Source organism: Temnothorax longispinosus, chromosome 3 (genome assembly GCF_030848805.1).
Source record: "Temnothorax longispinosus isolate EJ_2023e chromosome 3, Tlon_JGU_v1, whole genome shotgun sequence".
Taxonomy (NCBI): domain Eukaryota; kingdom Metazoa; phylum Arthropoda; class Insecta; order Hymenoptera; family Formicidae; genus Temnothorax; species Temnothorax longispinosus.
This window is the reverse complement of record NC_092360.1, coordinates 14,848,403-14,868,130: the sequence shown is the minus strand read 5'-3', so window position 1 is coordinate 14,868,130 and position 19,728 is coordinate 14,848,403. Positions and strand designations below refer to the sequence as shown.

Here is a 19,728-nt window from a genome sequence, read left to right as displayed (position 1 = left end):
ATTAATGTTTTTTTAGTTATACTAAAAAAACCGATTTTTTCGGTCTTTTTTGTTAAATAAAACATTTAGCACAGGGTTTACGTTAGTAAACTTTTGGGACATGTTTTCTGAAACCCAAAAGAACACTTTCCAAAAAAGTTTACTCTTCGAGGAGAAATTTCCAAGTGTTTTCCTACATTGACTGGACTAGATATCACGAAGGCTTCGGGCGAAAATCAAAGTCAAGGAAGCAATAGTGGTCGGATTCCGACGAGAACTTGAATAATATGTGCTGCGTGTACTAAGAGATGACAGAGAACAGAGCTGACGAGAAACAGTGCATTTCGTGCGAGCGTAGGGTACATAAGTGCGTGCGCTTTTCTTGTAAGTATTTTCCGCCATCGTGTTTTTAATTAATGTTTTCCATTTTTTTTATTTAAAAAAAAAAAATGAACGCGTAGTCGTTACACGCGCGTTAGAAGTGGAACTTCTGAAGGCAAGGCTTTCCCATAACTTTTCTGAAATTAATACAAAAGCAATACAACGGAATTAGTCACTCCACAGCAGCCGCCCACAACTCGAAAACGTGTGTTACGGTAGAACTTTCAGGTATGCCTGCGCAGGCACGCCTGTGCAGGTCTACCGGAACGTGTAGATGATAATGGGTGCACTACGGGCATCCGGTAGACCTGCACAGGCATGCCTGCGCAGGCATACCTGACAGTTCTACCGGAACGTGTGTAGCCGGCTTTACACGCAGTTCTCACTATATCCGTCTCGCCAGTGCCGTACGCCTGATCGAATTTTCGTGACGCGTTTTCGAGTCGCAAAATCGAACTTATTACCGAGCCAAAAGAAATAGCGTTTTGCCAATGCCGTACGTCTATTGGTCGAATTTTTGTTACACTCTTTCGAGTTTTGTGTCGTAAAATTGAACTGACTACCGTGCCAAAAGAAGGAGCCATCTCGCCAATGCCGTACGCCTATTGGCCAAATTTTCGTTACACTTTTTCGTTTCCTAAAATTTGTGACGCTCTTTCGTGTCGCGAAATCACTACCATATTGCAGGGCCAATTTCACCAACCACGGTTAGCTTAACCGACGGTTAAAGTTAACTTGGCCCTTAAAAAAGTTTTACTTCAATAATTAATAACTGAAAGTCACTAAAATTTCCCATGCGGATATTGGTTAATCAATTTTCTCTGTAACTCAGTTGATGGCCAATAAGAGAACATATAAATGTAATATATCGTTTTTTCGCTTTTTATTTAACACAACGATTAATGATATTTATACGCTATAAACCTTGCTTGATCAATAAGAAACTTATATACGGAAGCACATATTAAAGTATGTTTTGTAGTTATCGAGAACTAAGGTAACAAAGGTTTGGCCCCGGTGAAACGCATACTCCCTCGTCTTCGCCAACCGAAGGTTGGCAGCAGTCGGGAGAATAAAATGTATCCTATCATTTTTCATGATCGGAATTATGAATTTTCATTTAAAATCTAGTCCAAGAATGGAGTGACGACCCCGCCCCGGCAATTTTGATATTTCAATTTTTGCACCTTTGTCGTTTTTACTCTATACCGGTTAAACAAAGCGACGTAGACCAAAAATGCACTTATAAATTTTGTATTAGCCAAGGGTTCACAACGGTATATCACATTTTAGTAATAGTATATTGTACAACTAGTGGAAAAAGTGGTCGATTCTGAATGAGTGTGAAATATATTTGCAGCAAAATTTCACAAGTGTATGTCGCTTAAATTGTTGTTTTTGCCGTACAGATCCGACCGGCAGAAATGCGAAAAGAACGTGCAAACATCTGCTCGTGAGAAAAAGAGCAGTCGAGTGTGCTAGACTCTTGAAACATATTTGTAGCAAAATTTTGCAAGTGTATAATGTCGCTTAAATTTTTGTTTTTTGCCGTACAGATCCGAGTGACAGAAATGCGAAAAAAGCGTGCAAGCATCTGCCCGTCAGAAAAAGAACAGCCGAGCGCGCTAAACTCTCAGACAGCACAAAATATTTATAAAATATTTTTAAAATATTTATAAAAAAGATTTAAATATTTTGAAAATATATACGTTGAATATTTTGTAAATATTATAATGTCCAGAAAATAAAAGTATCTAAAAGATTATAATAAAGTGTAAATAATTATCATCAATATTATTAAAGTTGTTTTTAATATATGTTATATATATAAATATTTATAGAAATAATTACTGTAAGTTAACTGGAGATTGTGAAACTGTTATAGTTTCGTGCTGTAAGATGTAGGCTATACGCCTATACGGTCCATTTTGGCGTTATATACGAATTTCGAAAAATGGTAAATGTTTAGTATAACGCTCTCCCCTCCGATTTTCTTACAACTTTGTAAAATTGTTTATTTCTGTGTGTAAAAAACATTCTGAGAAGGAAAATTGTCGCTCAGGTCTCGTTTTTTTTTAAATTTAATTTTAAAGTTTTGATGTCGGTAAGGTATGAAAATGATAATTTACGTTTTTTAAATACTGCGCAATTTTATTTGTTACTATATTCACAAATTAAGTTGTCCGCATACTCATTAACGGTGCCATTTAGGTTAAAATTTTATGGTTGTGAAATACTGTACGTGGCCAAAATTGATAAATTGATAAATTGATAAATTGTGATTTTCGTTAAAGCACTGCACACACACACGTGTGTATGGCCTGCTTTATAGAAGTTGTGATTTTTGTTAAAGCAGGGCACACACACACGTGTGTATCCCCTGCTTTATAAAAGTTGTGATTTTCGTTAAAGCAGGGCACACACACACGTGTGTATGTCCTGCTTTATAGAAGTTGTGATTTTCGTTAAAGCAGGGCACAAGCACACGTGTGTATGCCCTGCTTAATTTATAGAAGTTGTGATTTTCGTTAAAGCAGGGCACGCACACACACGTGTGTATGCCCTACTTTATAGAAGTTGTGTTTTTCGTTAAAGCAGGGCACACACACACACACGTATGTATGCCTTGCTTTATAGAAGTTGTGATTTTCGTTAAAACAGGGCACACACGTGTGTATCCACTGCTTTATAAAAGTTATGATTTTCACTTGGATTTTTGTTAAAGCAGGGCACACACATGTTTTAAGCAGATATTTTGTATTTAATTAGCAGACAGTTGTCACGTGACCTTCAAATGAAGTTGCGCAGTACTTTAAAAACGTAAATTATCATTTTCCTACCTTACCGACATCAAAACTTTGAAATTAAATTTAAAAAAAACGAGACCTAAGCGACGATTTTCCTTCTCAGAATGTTTTTTACACACAGAAATAAACAATTTTACAAAGTTTTAAGAAAATCGGAGAGGAGAGCGTTATACTAAACATTTACCTTATCATTTTCCTACCTTACCGACATCAAAACTTTGAAATTAAATTTAAAAAAAACGAGACCTAAGTTTTTTACACACAGAAATAAACAATTTTACAAAGTTTTAAGAAAATCGGAGAGGAGAGCGTTATACTAAACATTTACCAATGATAATTTACGTTTTTAAAGTACTGTGCAACTTCATTTGAAGGTCACGTGACAACTGTCTGCTAATTAAATACAAAATATCTGCTTAAAACATGTGTGTGCCCTACTTTAACGAAAATCCGAGCGAAAATCATAACTTTTATAAAGCAGTGGATACACACGTGTGTGCCTTGTTTTAACAAAAATCACAACTTCTATAAAGCAAGGCATACATACGTGTGTGTGTGTGTGTGTGCCCTGCTTTAACGAAAATCACAACTTCTATAAAGCAGGGCATACACACGTGTGTTTGTGCCCTGCTTTAACGAAAATCACAACTTCTATAAAGCAGGACATACACACGTGTGTGTGTGCCCTGCTTTAACGAAAATTACAACTTCTATATAAAGCAGGGGATACACACGTGTGTTTGGCGCCCTGCTTTAACGAAAATTACAACTTCTATAAAGCAGGGCATACTCACGTGTGTTTGTGCCCTGCTTTAACGAAAATCACAACTTCTATAAACCAGGGCATACACACGTGTGTTTGTGCCCTGCTTTAACGAAAATCACAATTTCTATAAAGCAGGACATACACACGTGTGTGTGTGTGCCCTGCTTTAACAAAAATTACAACTTCTATAAAGCAGGGCATACACACGTGTGTGTGTGCAGTGCTTTAACGAAAATCACAATTTATCAATTTATCAATTTATCAATTTTGGCCACGTACAGTATTTCACAACCATAAAATTTTAACCTAAATGGCACCGTTAATGAGTATGCGGACAACTTAATTTGTGAATATAGTAACAAATAAAGTTGCGCAGTATTTAAAAAACGTAAATTATCATTTTCCTACCTTACCGACATCAAAACTTTGAAATTAAATTTAAAAAAAAAACGAGACCTGAGCGACGATTATCCTTCTCAGAATGTTTTTTACACACAGAAATAAACAATTTTACAAAGTTGTAAGAAAATCGGAGGGGAGAGCGTTATACTAAACATTTACCAAGATTTCATATATTTTTTTGAAATAACATATCACTTAGGTTGAGTTAGGTAACGCAATTTTGTGATATAATTTTGTTAAGGAGAAATAAGGCTACTACTACTTAAGTTGGTACGTATCACTTGGATTGAGTTTGGTAACGCAATTTTGTGTTATAATAATAATTTTGTTAAGGTATATATGTATATATATATATGTATATATATACCTATATATATTCTCTCTTTGTAATTGGCGCAGTATTAAAAGATTTCACATATTTTTTTTTAATAGATACCACTTGTTATTTAAGTTTTTTTAAGGTAGATATCACTTGGATTGAATAAAGTAACAATTTTGTAATATAATAATTTTGTTAAGAAAAGTTAAAGCTACTACCACCTAGGTTAGAATAGATTTTATTTATTTTTTAATTTAAAATTAATGATACTACCACTTGGTTTTTTTTCGAGGTAACAACCACGTGTGTACTTGGCGCCTTTTTTTTACCTTTTTTGAAAAATATTATATTACAGCGCGATATACTAAATACTATATGATACTGAATTATTCAACTAGAAAATATTAAATTGTGATATTAAAGCTTAAGGGGATGCTGGGGCCGTCTGTTTTATCGGCATTTTTTGTCGGCACGTAGCGTCGTATTAATTTGACAGAATTAAAAATCCTTCTCCAGAATTGCAGTACATACATTAATGATTCGGGGGAACTCTGATTTTATATAGAAAACGAGAAAAAATTACGGAAGTACAGATTTCCTTATCCTACTTTTATCCCAATATGGCGTCTCGAGTTGCGGCGAGCTGTCAGCTCGTCACAAGATGTATTTCATATAAGAGGTATATCATTGGTACGAACGCGAAAACAAGTTCCCCCGAATTGCACAACAAGAAAAACATCGATAAACCCTCCAAATCAAGATTTGGAAGCGTAATATAAAAGTATAATGTCGACGTGCATCGTGCGTATGTGTGCGTGCAATGTAGCGTGCTATCCTTGTCTATATCTTTGTCTATACAAGTACAAGGACAGATATAGTTCGCCGGTCTTCTTTACCGACGCCGATCGAGTTCGGCTACGGCTCCAGCATCCCCTTAAAAAATATTAAAATATAATATCAATAATAATATGGAAACTTAATACTAGATTATAATATTAAAAATAAAATATATTAAGAAACGAATAAAATAATATAAAATTAGAATTATTATATGATTTAATTTCAAGGTAAAGAGTGAGAAATATACGATAATGCAATGATTTCTGATGATAATTGTTTTCGTTTTTTTTTTGCATCCCTTATTAATTTTTATCTATCAATTATTTCTATTAAATTTTTTATATTGCAGTGCTTTATTTATTTTTATCATTAACAGTGCAAAGATTCCAACAATATATAAGGATTTTTACTAAATAAAGATGTGCTCATCGTGTTACTTAATCTCACTATACATATATAATATAATTGACAATTGTACCACAATTGTTTAATATTTCTATTATAATGAAATTAAAGTATCGAATTCGTTATCGAATTTACAGCATCTTGTTCTTGACAGTTAATAGTGTTGTTTGTACAATAGGGAAATTCTGGTGAAACGGATACACAGTAGTCTCCTTTTACGCTATAATTACTGTCGAATATCCTGACATTCACAACAATGCAATTGGCTCTGTTGGAAGAACAACCAGGCACAAGACTGAAAAAAAATGACAGCCATGATAAAATGATGCGAGTCACAAAATAAATATGGGAAGTGTCTAATAATAATTAAATAAATCTGAGCAAAAGGTTTTTTTATTTATACATACTCGGAAAGCTCACTTGTTCTAGGTCTGCAAAAAATAGAAGTATATAATGTACATATAATTATAATCTAGTCTCTGTCTTGTAAATGTGCTTAATACGATTTGACATGACTTTTGGTTTAGAACAATTTATAAAGTTATATTAATATGAGTTTAAATGTACCACCGGTTAAAAAGGCAAACTTACGATGTAGGTACCCCAACATATGCACAACCATCGAACAACATATTAGCAAGGTACACGATGGCTATATTATGTGCACAGATGACGTTAAGCTCACCTATGACTATCCCGCCTGAAACAAAAATTTTTACTTTATTTACAATTTCTTTCTCGCGGCGGTTTCCCTGGATACTAGCAGCACATGTTACTGTAAGAAGTTAAAAATAATAATTACCACATGGTGGTTGGCTGAATCCGTTATTAAACCACAAATTGAGGTGAGCTATATAAGAGTGCCATATCCCGACAAGCGATGTGTGAAGAGCTATTACACGTATGGCGTCTGACTCGCAAAATCTTTCTTCACATTTGTTATGTGCAAACAGGGGACCCGCGGGTTCGGTACCGATGAGAAGCGGAATCTTGCCGTAACCCGAACGTTGAAGGTCCTTCGCAGCGAAGCCACTTATATGCGCGCCAAGACTGTGACCCATAAATGTGATGCTCTTCAGCGGAACATGGCACGTGTCGATCATCGATTTGACGTAGCTGAAAGAGAATATTTGTATAAATATGTATTTATAAGGCAAAAACATCGTATCTTATTCGGCTTAATATAGTCACTTGTCGTTGTTATTAATATAATATAACGTACAAAGATAAATTTCAATAGGCGCTGTATTAATTTTGCATTTTATATTAATCATCGATATTATTTAATAATTTAATTAGTATTAGTACATTATCTGGAAAACTATTCACAATTTGAATTAAATTTAAATTTATATTTATATTTATTATACATTTTTTTATTTAATTTGATGTAACATCGTAAAGTAGTCGTACCTTGCTAAGTAGTGACCAATTTCGCGCGTGTTCTTTACTGCGAAGGGATACTCCAGCAGATTTAACCCGATTGGGTCATGATAGCACGCTGCGTTAGACCAATCTACCGAAAATACTGTATAATCTTTCTGTAGAAAGAAATAATTTATTCTATTAAATTATTTTATATATTGCGTCTTAAATATTTTCACATGACTTGTGCGATGTAATATAAGTCTTTGAGATTAAAGAGAAAAATACTGTATTTTATTATTTTTCTGGGGTATAAGAAATAATTACCTTTATCAATAGCTTAGCAAAATCAGAAAAGTAATAGGTGGATGCATTTGCAAGAAATCCATGAGTCATAAAGATCATCGGTTTCGACGGATCAATAAAATCGCAGGATTCATTTACGTTGACAACTTGACCCTGAGGAATATCACTGTAACAAATGCAAACATAAGCGATGCGAGAAATAAATTAACAGTGGATACTTTCGGGTGTGTTTTACCTCGTGAACAGGACCATTGACACCGACTCAACGCCGAAGATACAGGAATTTGATAGCTTGTCTGTAAAATTGCCGGTATTGATGAAAACGCCTTCATTCACGGCATATGTACCTCCAATTTTTTTAATACGTGTATCGTGTTAAGGAAATTAAAAGTATTATAATAACGATCCGAAAGAAGTAACATGCAAAAAAAGATATTAATACGGTCCACGGCATTGAATGATAATTTAGTAAATATCACACTAACAGTAATAATAATCTTACTAATTCTCTTTGTACAATATTTGATATTACAGTATTACTGACAACTGTAAATTATTTGACGAGTGTGCAGAGAATATGTGAAATTATATTTCGCTATAACAATACAATGTAATGATAAACGATTAATAAAGTTGTCACTGTGTATTTAGCTCGTTTTTATTCCTTATATTCGATAATAAAGCACTGATAAACATTTTTCTGGCATGTCCATTGTTAGTATTATTACATAACACTGGGTGTAAAATTATCTTTATTTAATATTCAATATTAAAATCTCTTTTTGAAGATGAATCGAATTTTAAGGCTACGTCAAATGTCAAATTGTGAAGTTTCTTGAAAAAACGTTTAAAGCAGAAAATCCTACCTAAAAACTTGAGATGGTGATGCTTGAACACTACACTAAGTTGTCTTATCATTAATTGTATGTTTGTATTTATAATTTGTAATTATTTTGGAGTTTTGAAAGATTATGAAACATTCTACAGAATTAAATAAATTCTTAAAAGATTTGTATTGAAAATATCACAATAAAATTTACTTTGAAATGTGATGGTTGCGGGTCTCCATAAAAAAAATATAAGTTTAAAAATGTAAGTCAAATTCAAATAATTGTAGTCTTCTCTGCAATTTAAAATGTATTATTTACACGAAATATTTAAAATAAAAAGTAAATTTATTGAAGCGTGATAAAATTAGCAAAAATTAAAAAAATGCAAAAAATTTATTGATATTATATTTTTAAGGTATTGGTAATTTTATTCACGAATTTCAGCGATTTTAAAATACATAACTCCAGGCTAAAGAGAAAATTAAAGAATTGATTTCTATATAGTTGGAGACCTCGTAAAATTAACTCTCAATTTTTTAAATGATTATATTTTTATCATTTTAAACGAAATTCTTTCTGAAATCAATTAAAAACTATAGAACTTTTTAAAACATTCTACACATCATACTTTAATTTTAGAAAAGCAGAATATTAACTTTATAATCAAGTACGCTATTTTTCGATAAAAGGGTGGTCGATGATATTTCTTAAAAATATTTCTTAAGGATTAAAGAATTATACGAACCATTATTCATTAAAGTCTTCATGTTATTACTCATCATCTGCAAGAAAAAGGGCCAGTGAAAATACAAAAATCGTATTATTCCAGATATTGCTCAATATTAGCAACAAATCATTTAAATAATCTTAAAAGATAAAAGAAAGAAGTATAGATACTGTACTATACTCATCTAGGATTAAAACTATTATTACCTCTTTATAATCAATATTATTTCTCGCAAATGCTCGATGATCAAGCGTGCTCCATTTTATTTAACCGACAAACTTACATTAATTAAAGAATTTTTATTAAATTTATGAAAATTTTCAGAAAGTAGTTCGTTGATTTTAATTGTAGACTCTTATAAGTTATGTCCAATTCGATATAAAACCCCACAAAGTTAATATCAGAAGTATAACACCGTTTAGTACTTGATTTCGATGTGACGATTCGTGTAAGATCGTTGTCGACGTTCCTACGAGATTGTAAACCGAGCAGACCGAAAGAATGAAGATTCTAATGCTTATTTCCAGAAATGAGAAAATATACGCTTACCACATTGAGATCGCAATTTGCGGCCGCCATCAAACCGAAGAGACTGCAGAGCAGCACGAGAAATGATACGATCGCGACCAGCTGCATTCTTGACGAAAAATAAAAACATATTAACTGCATTCTTGACAATTTGCGTAACCCTATCGCTTTAAATAGTTGCGATTAGCGTATGCGTAAACTATTTCGAAATAATGATAATCATATCGAACGCTTAATAAGGATATTATCATTATAATATCGTAGAAAACGATTCGTTATAATCGGTTATAATTTTGTGCACGATAAAGATGAGATAATTGACTATATCTTTTAATATAAAAGTGCAACTTATGATAATTTGTTGCTATGTATAGGGGAGAGTGGGGTAACTGTGAACACAAGCTATAAATGTGAACAATACTATTGTTTAGAGTAGTGATATTCTCCCACTTCTCGCACCCATGAAAAGTAAAACCCGTTTGTAATTATCCCTACTACGATTCGGCATTGCCGCGCGTGTGGCGGGTAACTACGACTGGCAAGGGTTTTGCTTTTTGTTTAAAATTCGAGTTTATGTTGATAATCTATAAATATTAATTATTGTAGTTAAAAGCCAAATAACTGAAGTATTTTATTTAAAATAAAGACTTCTATAATTGATAAATAATCGTCGGCTTTATTTAACTTTTCCCTTAAGTGTTTGTACTTTCCCCACTCTCCCCTACAGCCAGATGCCAAGATTGCCAAGTATATCGAGTTTTCTATACTGATGTTAACCCTCAGTTACCTCACCTGGGTCTGAGAGACCCTGCACATTGTTAAAACGTGCAGGGTTTTTAAGACATTCATAAAACCCTTGTATCTTTTTTTAGTCAGTACTACATCAATTTGAAAAAAAGCAAAGTTTTTCGCTTTTTTAGAAAAACACGTCTTCCCTTTTTTTAAAATAACATTTACATTTTTTAACTTGGAATAATCTAACTTGCACAGTCTTGTAGATATTTAAAAGACGCATTGATTAAAAAAAAAAGACTTCAAATTGATGCATTTGTCTTGAAGATACAAGCTGGAAAAAATGGCAGGGGTCTCTCAGACCTTGGTGAGGTAATATCGTGGTGTAAAAACGTAAGATAACTGAGGGTTAATAAAGAATTAATAAAAATTAATATAACTTTTAAAATATTTAGGGTATAACTTTTATGCTGCTGCTGAATATTCTCATCTCCGAGTTTCATGTGTAACGTAATGGACCCCTCTTTAATGATGCACTCATTCACATAAATTCGTTGCAATTATAATATCCTACAAGTATTTATAGATACAATGCATTCAGTCGAATAGTTGTATATACGCCATATTTAACTGCGTTTTGTCTTTAATTAAAAATCGCATTATCGAACGGTTATTTAGGGAAAATTCATGAAGTTGTAGGATAGAAATCGCGAAGATGCAACATTCCGTGCGTGCTTCTCTTTCCAGAAATATCACAATTATTAATCAAACTTAAATCATAGGGTAAATAAGAGTAGAAGAAGAAGGAAATTTTTCTGAAGTTAATATGTAGAATCTATTGCGTTAAAGTTACAACTTTGATGTTATGATATTGAGAAGAACCTTTATATTAATCATAAATATCTTTTTAATTATAATTGACACAACTATTTTCTTTTAAAAAATAAAAGTTCTAACAATATATAATTAATTTTAATTGCAATAAAATATTTTAAATGTTACGTACCGTAACAACAATATGATCTCGCTCGACTAAGCAAAAAAGCTAAATATAATAAAAAACGGCCAAATTTCGAGCACATAAAAGATGTTGAAAATAAATTTAATAACTTCAATAAAAATATACAATCATGTTAACGTTTCGAGCCTTACTTGGCCTTCTTCAAAACCATAAATAACGATGAATAACACATTAAAGATATCTCGCATCAATTTACATCAATTTACCAAGTAAAGCTCGAAACGTTAACATGATTGTTATGTATATTTTTATTGAAGTTATTAAGTTTATTTTCAACATCCTTTATTTGCTCGAAATTTGGCCGTTTCTTATTATTTAGCTTTTTTGCTTAGTCGAGCGAGATTATATTGTTGTTTGTTAATATACGCTGGCCTCACAATGCGTGCGAATGTCTTTCCTTATAGGTTTCATGTTTTTAATATTAATTTTATTTGTAAATTGATGTAAATTGATGCAAGATATTTTTAATGTGTTATTCATCGTTATTTATTTCTGAAGAAGGCCAAGTAAAGCTCGAAACGTTAACATGATTGTATATTTTTATTGAAGTTATTAAATTTATTTTTAACATCTTTTATTTGCTCGAAATTTGGCGGTTTTTGATTATTTAGCTTTTTTACGTATCGTAATTATAATTTGCCAAAATACTACTAAAATAACCCTTTTTTCAATTTTAATCACAAATTTCTCATAATTGCGACATAAAGCAACTTGGTAAACGGGATTGTATTTAACGTCCCAAAAACTATGGAAAACGATTAATGACGATTTTGTATATATTTTTTTTTGCTATCGTTTGTTGCGGCAACTTACTGTAAGTAAGTTTCATACAATTACATATTCTTAAGGCCTGTGTTTATCAAAGATTTATGAAAGTTATATACATTTCCGTTGTCCAACGTTACATTGACCATCATTGACTAGCTATTTATAAAGTAATAACGTTTGCAACATGGAATTGAATCGACAACTTGTACGGAAAAATGGGACAGGATACATTTTTCTGTACGAGATTTCTATTCGAGAAATTCATCCGCGTTGCCTGTGTACACGATTCGAGTTCTAGTAACTTTTTCTTGGACCGAGGACTCGGTGTAAATAACAGTGTTTTATTTTATTCTATCTAATATTACATTATTAAATATATAATAATATATAACATATATTTTTAATTTTATTTATTTTTATCTATTTTTATCTTACCTTTTATGATACAAGTTATTTTATAATTTGATTCTACATGTTTAATAAACAGTCGCGCACTTTTTATCTTCCAAAGTTTAATGCTAAAATCACCTTGACATTAAAATGTTAGTAGATCTCCCACTTTTTATAAAGATTAATAAAACATATTGATAGAATTTGCCCCAAAAAACTTAGATATACCCTGTATAATTTGGTATTTTACGTGTATATATATATATATATAATGTAAATTTAAATATTAATTAAAACTTATGTATAGGTCCATTTTTTTTACGTTGCGCAATAGGCCCAGCACTTACGAAATATTTTACATGTCACATACCTACGATGTAATATAAGTCTTTGAGATTAAAGAGAGAAATACTGTATTGTATTATTTTTCTGGAGTATAAGAAATATTTACCTTCACCAATCTTCTTCTTCACGTGCCCTGCCCGGTCCCCCGGACGTTGGCGATCACTCTGGCCATAGTTATTCTATCCACAGCTATACGAAAGAGCTCCTCCGCGCTCCGCACCCCAGTCCATGCTCAAATATTTCTCAGCCATGAGAGCTTCTTCCTTCCGATTCCATGTCGACCCACGATCCTTCCTTTTAATATTAGTTGGAGGAGGCGGTACTTCTCCCCTCTCAAGACATGACCAAGATATTCGATCTTCCTACATTTGACCGTTATCGGCAACTCTCGCCGTGCACTTGCTCTCCTCCAGACTTCAGCGTTCGTAACTCTATCGACCCAAGAAATTCGCAGCATTTTTCTTAGGACCCACATTTCAAATGCCTCCAAACGGTTCAGCGTGCTTGCTTTGAGAGTCCACACCGTATAACAGCACTGACCATACATAGCACATAGCACTTAACCATTCTCCAGAAGAAAGCCCTCATCTTATTAAAGACTCCGCGAGCGATCTCTATCCTACGCCTAACTTCTCTGTCGGGATCCAGATCCTCTGTGATCAGGCATCCCAAGATTCCCAAGTATTCAAATGCAACGCGTTCTATCCTTACGCCATCAAGGTGCAGTAAAGCGCCCTCGTGGCTAGCGCAGCTGAAGACCATCATCTTTGTCTTATTTGTGTTAATTTTTAGATCCATCCTTTGCCCAGCTTCTGAGATCCTATTTAGAAGTAGTTGGAGGTCCTCTATATTCTCGGCGATGATGACAGTGTCGTCTGCTTATTTAATGGTGCTGATGCATACTCCATTTATTTTGATACTTCACCAATAGCTTAACAAAATCAGAAAAGTAATAGGTGGATGCATTTGCAAGAAATCCATGAGTCATAAAGATCATCGGTTTCGACGAATCAATAAAATCGCAGGATTCATTTACCTTGACAACTTGACCCTGAGGAATATCACTGTAACAAATGCAAACATAAGCGATGCAAGAAATTAATTAACAGTGGATACTTTCGCGTGTGTTTTACCTCGTGAACAGGACCATTGACACCGATTCAACGCCGAAGATACAGGAATTTGATAGCTTGTCTGTAAAATTGTCAGTATTAATGAAAACTTTATTCACTCACAGCATATATACTTCTCTACACGTGTATTGTATTAAGGAAATCAAAAGTATTATACTAACAATCCGAAAGACATGCAAAAAAAGATATTATAAGGCCGGTATTCATAGTCGGTTCTTATATTTAAGACTGTCTTAAGTACAATCTTAAGACGTCATGAACAAATCACAGAGCCGTATTAGCATCTTAAGATATTACTTAAGACAGTCTTGAAATAAGAACCGACTATGAAAATCGGCCTATGACTCCTGAGTTCTCGCTGCGGTAGTGTGAGATTGTAACGTCAGAGACGAGAAATGACACACTGAGAATTCTTGCGTGTCATTATAAATAAACAGATATTTGGATAAAAAAAACATTCTGATCGCTTCACCACACTTATAATATATTTTAAAAACCTCCTTTTAGAATATCCTTTTAAAATCTGTCTCTTTCAACACTTTTCTTCAAAAATATTTTTAACATTTTTAAAATTATGAAATATTGAACAACACTCGTTATATCACCTAAACATTCTTCTTATCAGAAATCAACATCATTTATGTTGCAATGCATAATTATTTTATATTTTTGGATATATTAAAACAATTTTTGTACAACATATTTTTTTCAATATATACAAAATTTATTTTAAAAAATGACGGCCGCGGGCTTTTATTTAAAAACTATAAGTTTAAATCTAATTGCAAGTCAAATTTAAATAAGTATAAATGTCTCCCGCATTTTGAAATGCATTACGTTCACGAGATTTTTAGAATAAAAAATGTTTATTTTAATCAAAGCACGATAATCAGTAAGAATTAACCAATTTATTTTCCTTGAAGATTTTGGTAATATTTTCATGAATTTTAACGATTTTAATGTTCTTTAAGCTAAAGACAAAATTAAAGATATGATTTTTATACAGTTGAAGATTTTGTGGCAAAACTTCCGAAAACGTCCGTGCTCCGATGTAGATGAAACTTTGTGAATAGGTTCCTTTTAGATAAAAAAGACATATACCAAAAGGATTTTTTGCGACTCCAAAGTTTAGCAACTTTTTAAACATTTTTAACTTGCTGCTTCCGCGCATACATTTTCCACGCGAAACGAGGTGCCACATGGGTTTACAACTTTCCACGCGTGGAAAGCCCACGCATGTATTTTGAAGGCACACTATTTGAAGCTGTTTATATGATTGAGTTTGAAGAGAATAAGAATGAAAGAACAACTTATAAATGATAATCGAATCTTGATTGACAATGACAACCGAGCTGCCGAAATATAATTGAAGCTACAATAATTGACGATGATTTGAAAAATATAGTCTACGTAAGGTATTATTCGCATTTTTAACATAATATGGGGAGAAATGTGTCCAATTAATACATTTTTATTAATTTATTATTAGAAATTAAAATTAAGGTTTGTATAAGAAATTACAAAAATTTTTCGAAGAACCGCATGTAAAAAGAATCACGTAAAAAAAGAATTGGATGTACATAGATTTAAATAATTAACGCGTAATTATCAGAACATAGAGAGAGATAGTAGAGCAATTGCTCAATTTACTTAAGTTGCAAGATTAACCGGCTATTGTTAGGAAGATGAAGTTTTGTCAGCTTTAGCCTGCAAACAGCCTGTGTATCTTAAGGTAATCTTGTTGGCATCTAATATTTTTTATTTATCACAACTACTGGTACATATACATGCATATATCTATATCTATATCACGACAAATAAAAGGAAAGCATTTGTCTCCTCGGTTCACATGCATCGTTTGAGTATGCACCGAGCTTCTGTATTCTTAATGTCTCGACTCGTAATTTTCAATCTTAAATTAAAATTCTACAAAAACTTCGCAGACGCATCTTTCTTGAGAAGACCGTTCCGTAGACTTTTGTCAACCCCCCCCTCTTTTATCTACAAGTCACGATTTATTGACCAATTTACAAATTACGGAATATTCCGCGTTTTCGGTTTTTGAATATTATCCTCTGCACGCGCTGTTATTAACTTTGGAGTAATGTAAAAAAAAGAACCGGAATATTTCGTAACTCACAGATGGATACTAAAACTGTGAAAACCCAGAATATATTCCGCGGATACAAAAAGTGTTAAATATTGCATTCAATTAATTCTTTCAATCAATTTTTTAGTGTATTATATGAAGCAATTTACATAATCTCGCGCTGTGCAATATAATATAATATAAAGTGAAAGAGGATTGATCTTTCGGCAGAAGATTAATTCATCTGCTGTTACAGATCCAGATCCCTTATGTCTTTGCGACGTGTTACAATTTTATTATTTACTTAGAGATACGTATTATCGTAACAATTGTTATGCATACCTATATGGAAATATATATAATAAAATAGCAGTCTTTTTTTTAAATAAAATGACTTATTGTTAGATGTTTTTCTATGATGTTTCTCTGTCTCATGAAAATAAAGACAAAATGAGGTCTTTTATGGACCATTTTTCTAGCAGTAGGTAATTAATATAATATAAATAAGCAAATTTATTCATAATCCAACAATTCTCCTCAAGAATGCTACATAATAGTTATATAATAGCGAATTCACGAACCAAGCTGACAATAAGACTATACTGCGGACACTCGTGTAACATCACATATGCAATATTTTTGTGATGAGATAGATTGCAAGAAACAGTTAAGAAAAAGTTGAAGCAAAATACAATTTAATCTAAGAAGAATAAACATAAGCTAAGAACAATAATAGTAAATAAAAACAAGATTCATGTGTAAGTTTGATGATGTAAATAGAGCAGAATAAGTCAGAATTCAGACTGTCAAACCTCGTTTTTATGTTTTATCCCTCCGCTCCAAACAAATTAAATAATCGGAGATCTTGATACAAGTTAAATACGATTTAATCGACATTACGACCTCACGATAATAATAACTAGACATAACATCATTAATATTTCCGCTAATGCACATAATATACATCATTCTTGCGTGTATGTATGTACAATGTAATAGATAACTTACAATTAACACTTATTGTTAATCTGTATGAAAAATATCTATCAAAACGACTCAGAGTATAGGATTATATCTATATTCTATAGAATAGGGAAATAAAATAAGTTTTCTTTTCGCACCAGTCGTTTTCTGCGCGCAAGGACGAATTCCCCGACGTTTTCAATTTATTTTCTTTTTTCCGGCTAGCTCGCAGACGGCTATAAATACATTATTCTATTAATTTCCGTGTATATTGCCTATGCCGAAGCGAATGCGTATTCTTTCTACGAAGAAAAACGTGCGAATTAGCATAGATTATTCGTTTATTAGTCACGCGTCTCTCCGTGATATTGCTCACCGTTCCGGAGTCCAGACCTGTCTAGTATATATATGCGGCGTGATAATTTGCATAAGAAATTCCCACGCCGCACAAACGCAGACAATGAGCACTGAAATTATGTCATCGTCGCCGAGTCGCGTCGCATTTTATCACGAATCTGGTGGCTGCGTTAAAGTCAAATATTTCGTGCCTTGCCTAATTGGCTGGGTTGTTTTTTTTTCGGAACGATGTGATCTCTTTGAGTCACGCGCGGTTCGAAGGGATTACACATGAGCCGGCAAACAATTCTTTCAAATACAACACGTTTGAATATGTATTCCCTTCTTTACAGATATAAATCTTACCGTAATTAGGAAATTTAATTAATCTACTCCATTAGAATCGTTCATTGAAGAATCAATATTGAAGCACTTCTGGTGTTTTGTTATCATAGACGACAACATACAATACTGCACGGTCTATCGTTTCCCATTGTTAGAACGTCATTGTTAGAACGTCAGTCTAGAGATAGTTGCTGTATCACCGATCACCAGCCTGTCTTTTTCTAACGTATGGCGCATCCAGTGATACAAAGCATGTTATCTCTGCCTAATATTTGACGACTCTCACTCTTCTATATTTGGTCTAGATATACTATGTCTATGTTTGTAATACACATATTTCTTATTTACAGTACCGTGCAAAAGTGTACGTACTTTTGATCTTTTGACTTTATTTTTGGACATTATGTTGAAATATGTCTTAGAATTATGTTAAATAGTTCTGGAAAGATATAAAACTTTTCTACTTCAATTTGTCTTGCTCTTCCTATTATTCGAATATACATATATATAATATACATTTCAAATATTAATTTTGATATCTCTTATTGTCACGGCTTAGTATTAAAGATACTTGTTTGACTTCTTTGTTATATTGAAATTTTGTATTAAGATGGCGTGGAAAAAACTTCACAGAACGCGAAAGGAAGACTATGATTTCTATATGAGCAAACAATAAAAAATTGTCATCGTATGGATGAAGGCCTCAAAATCGGCCGTACAACAGGTATTATAAAGAGTTTTGAGATAAGAGGCCATGACTAAAAATTATGACTGAGGACCGCGAAATTGTTCGTCTTTCCAAACAAGACTGTTGACGCACCTCTACGGAAATCCAAGCCGAATTTTTGAGTTCCCGTAGCAAAAATCTATCAGTTGATACTGTAAAGCGATAAAGCGATGCTTAAGGGATAACGGTTTATTTGGAAGACGGCCCGTCAAAAAGTCGTTAAATTAAAGAAAGAAAAAGGCAAGATTTGAATTAATTTACAATGGCTCACATACATTAGACTGTCAATGAATGGAAAAGAGTTATCTGAAGCGATAAATCCAAATTTTTGTTGTTTGGAACCGATAGAATACGATATATTCGACATCATTCTGGCGAGAGATTTAACCAACGTTAAACCAAGTCGCAACTATAAAGCATGATGGCGGAAATGTGCTTGTATGGGATTGCTTTTATAAAGAAGAAATGGGATTATTGCACCGCATAACAAACATTCTTGCTGTCGAAGGCTACGTGAATATTTGGAAAAGGTCTTCTTACCTTTTGAAATTAAAAATTTGACCAACAATGGATTTTTCAAGCTAACAATGATCCAAAACATTCAAGTAGTCGAAACCGCTAAATTGTTTTCAAAAAAGACGTGAACCAAATAAAGTATAACCTCCTAGTCAATCGCTAAACTTAAATCTGATTGAAAATGTGTGGAAAGGGCTAAAGCGTCAGTGTAGAGATCTTAAGGCAAAGAATGCGAATGAAAAGTTTGCGCAATTGCTCTTGACAAATGGATTAAAATCTCGCAGTCGTTTATTGGTAAGATTATTGATTTTATACCAGGAAATGTAAAGCTGATAAGCTGTTATCAAAGCTCGTGTTGCCAAAGTATTACAAATAGACTATGAAGATTTTTATCGTTTTATCGTTTCTTGAATAGTTATTGCAAATAAATTTGTTGTACTTTATTTATTTTTTCTATTCTAATCGGTAAAATAACGATATTTTTAATTTTTCTAAAGTATTCTTGTGTTGAATGTTTTGGATCATTGTCATCTTGCAATGAAAAATCCACTCGCTGGTCAAATTTTTAAATTGCAAAAGGTAAGAAGACCTTTTCCAATATTCACGTAGCCTTCGGTAGTAAGAATGTTCGTTATGCGGTACAATTTACAGTAAGGAATAATTTGCATTGTTTCTTAATATGTTAAACATTTTTTGTAAAACTTTATG

At 32.8% G+C, this 19,728-nt stretch overlaps 1 protein-coding gene across 1 annotated transcript; it reads right to left on the bottom strand.

Moving 5' to 3' along the window:
* Positions 1-5,845: 5,845 nt before the first annotated feature.
* On the bottom strand, positions 5,846-9,759 carry LOC139810222 (phospholipase A1-like). The gene is made up of 9 exons (XM_071773602.1): positions 9,677-9,759; positions 9,146-9,182; positions 7,806-7,866; positions 7,592-7,736; positions 7,313-7,440; positions 6,702-7,015; positions 6,491-6,599; positions 6,307-6,330; positions 5,846-6,194 (listed from the first exon to the last, which is right to left on the bottom strand). Exons 1-9 carry the CDS (start codon positions 9,704-9,706, stop codon positions 6,005-6,007), a joined length of 1,038 nt encoding a protein of 345 aa, XP_071629703.1. The 5' UTR covers positions 9,707-9,759; the 3' UTR covers positions 5,846-6,004.
* Between the last annotated feature and the right edge of the window lie 9,969 nt (positions 9,760-19,728).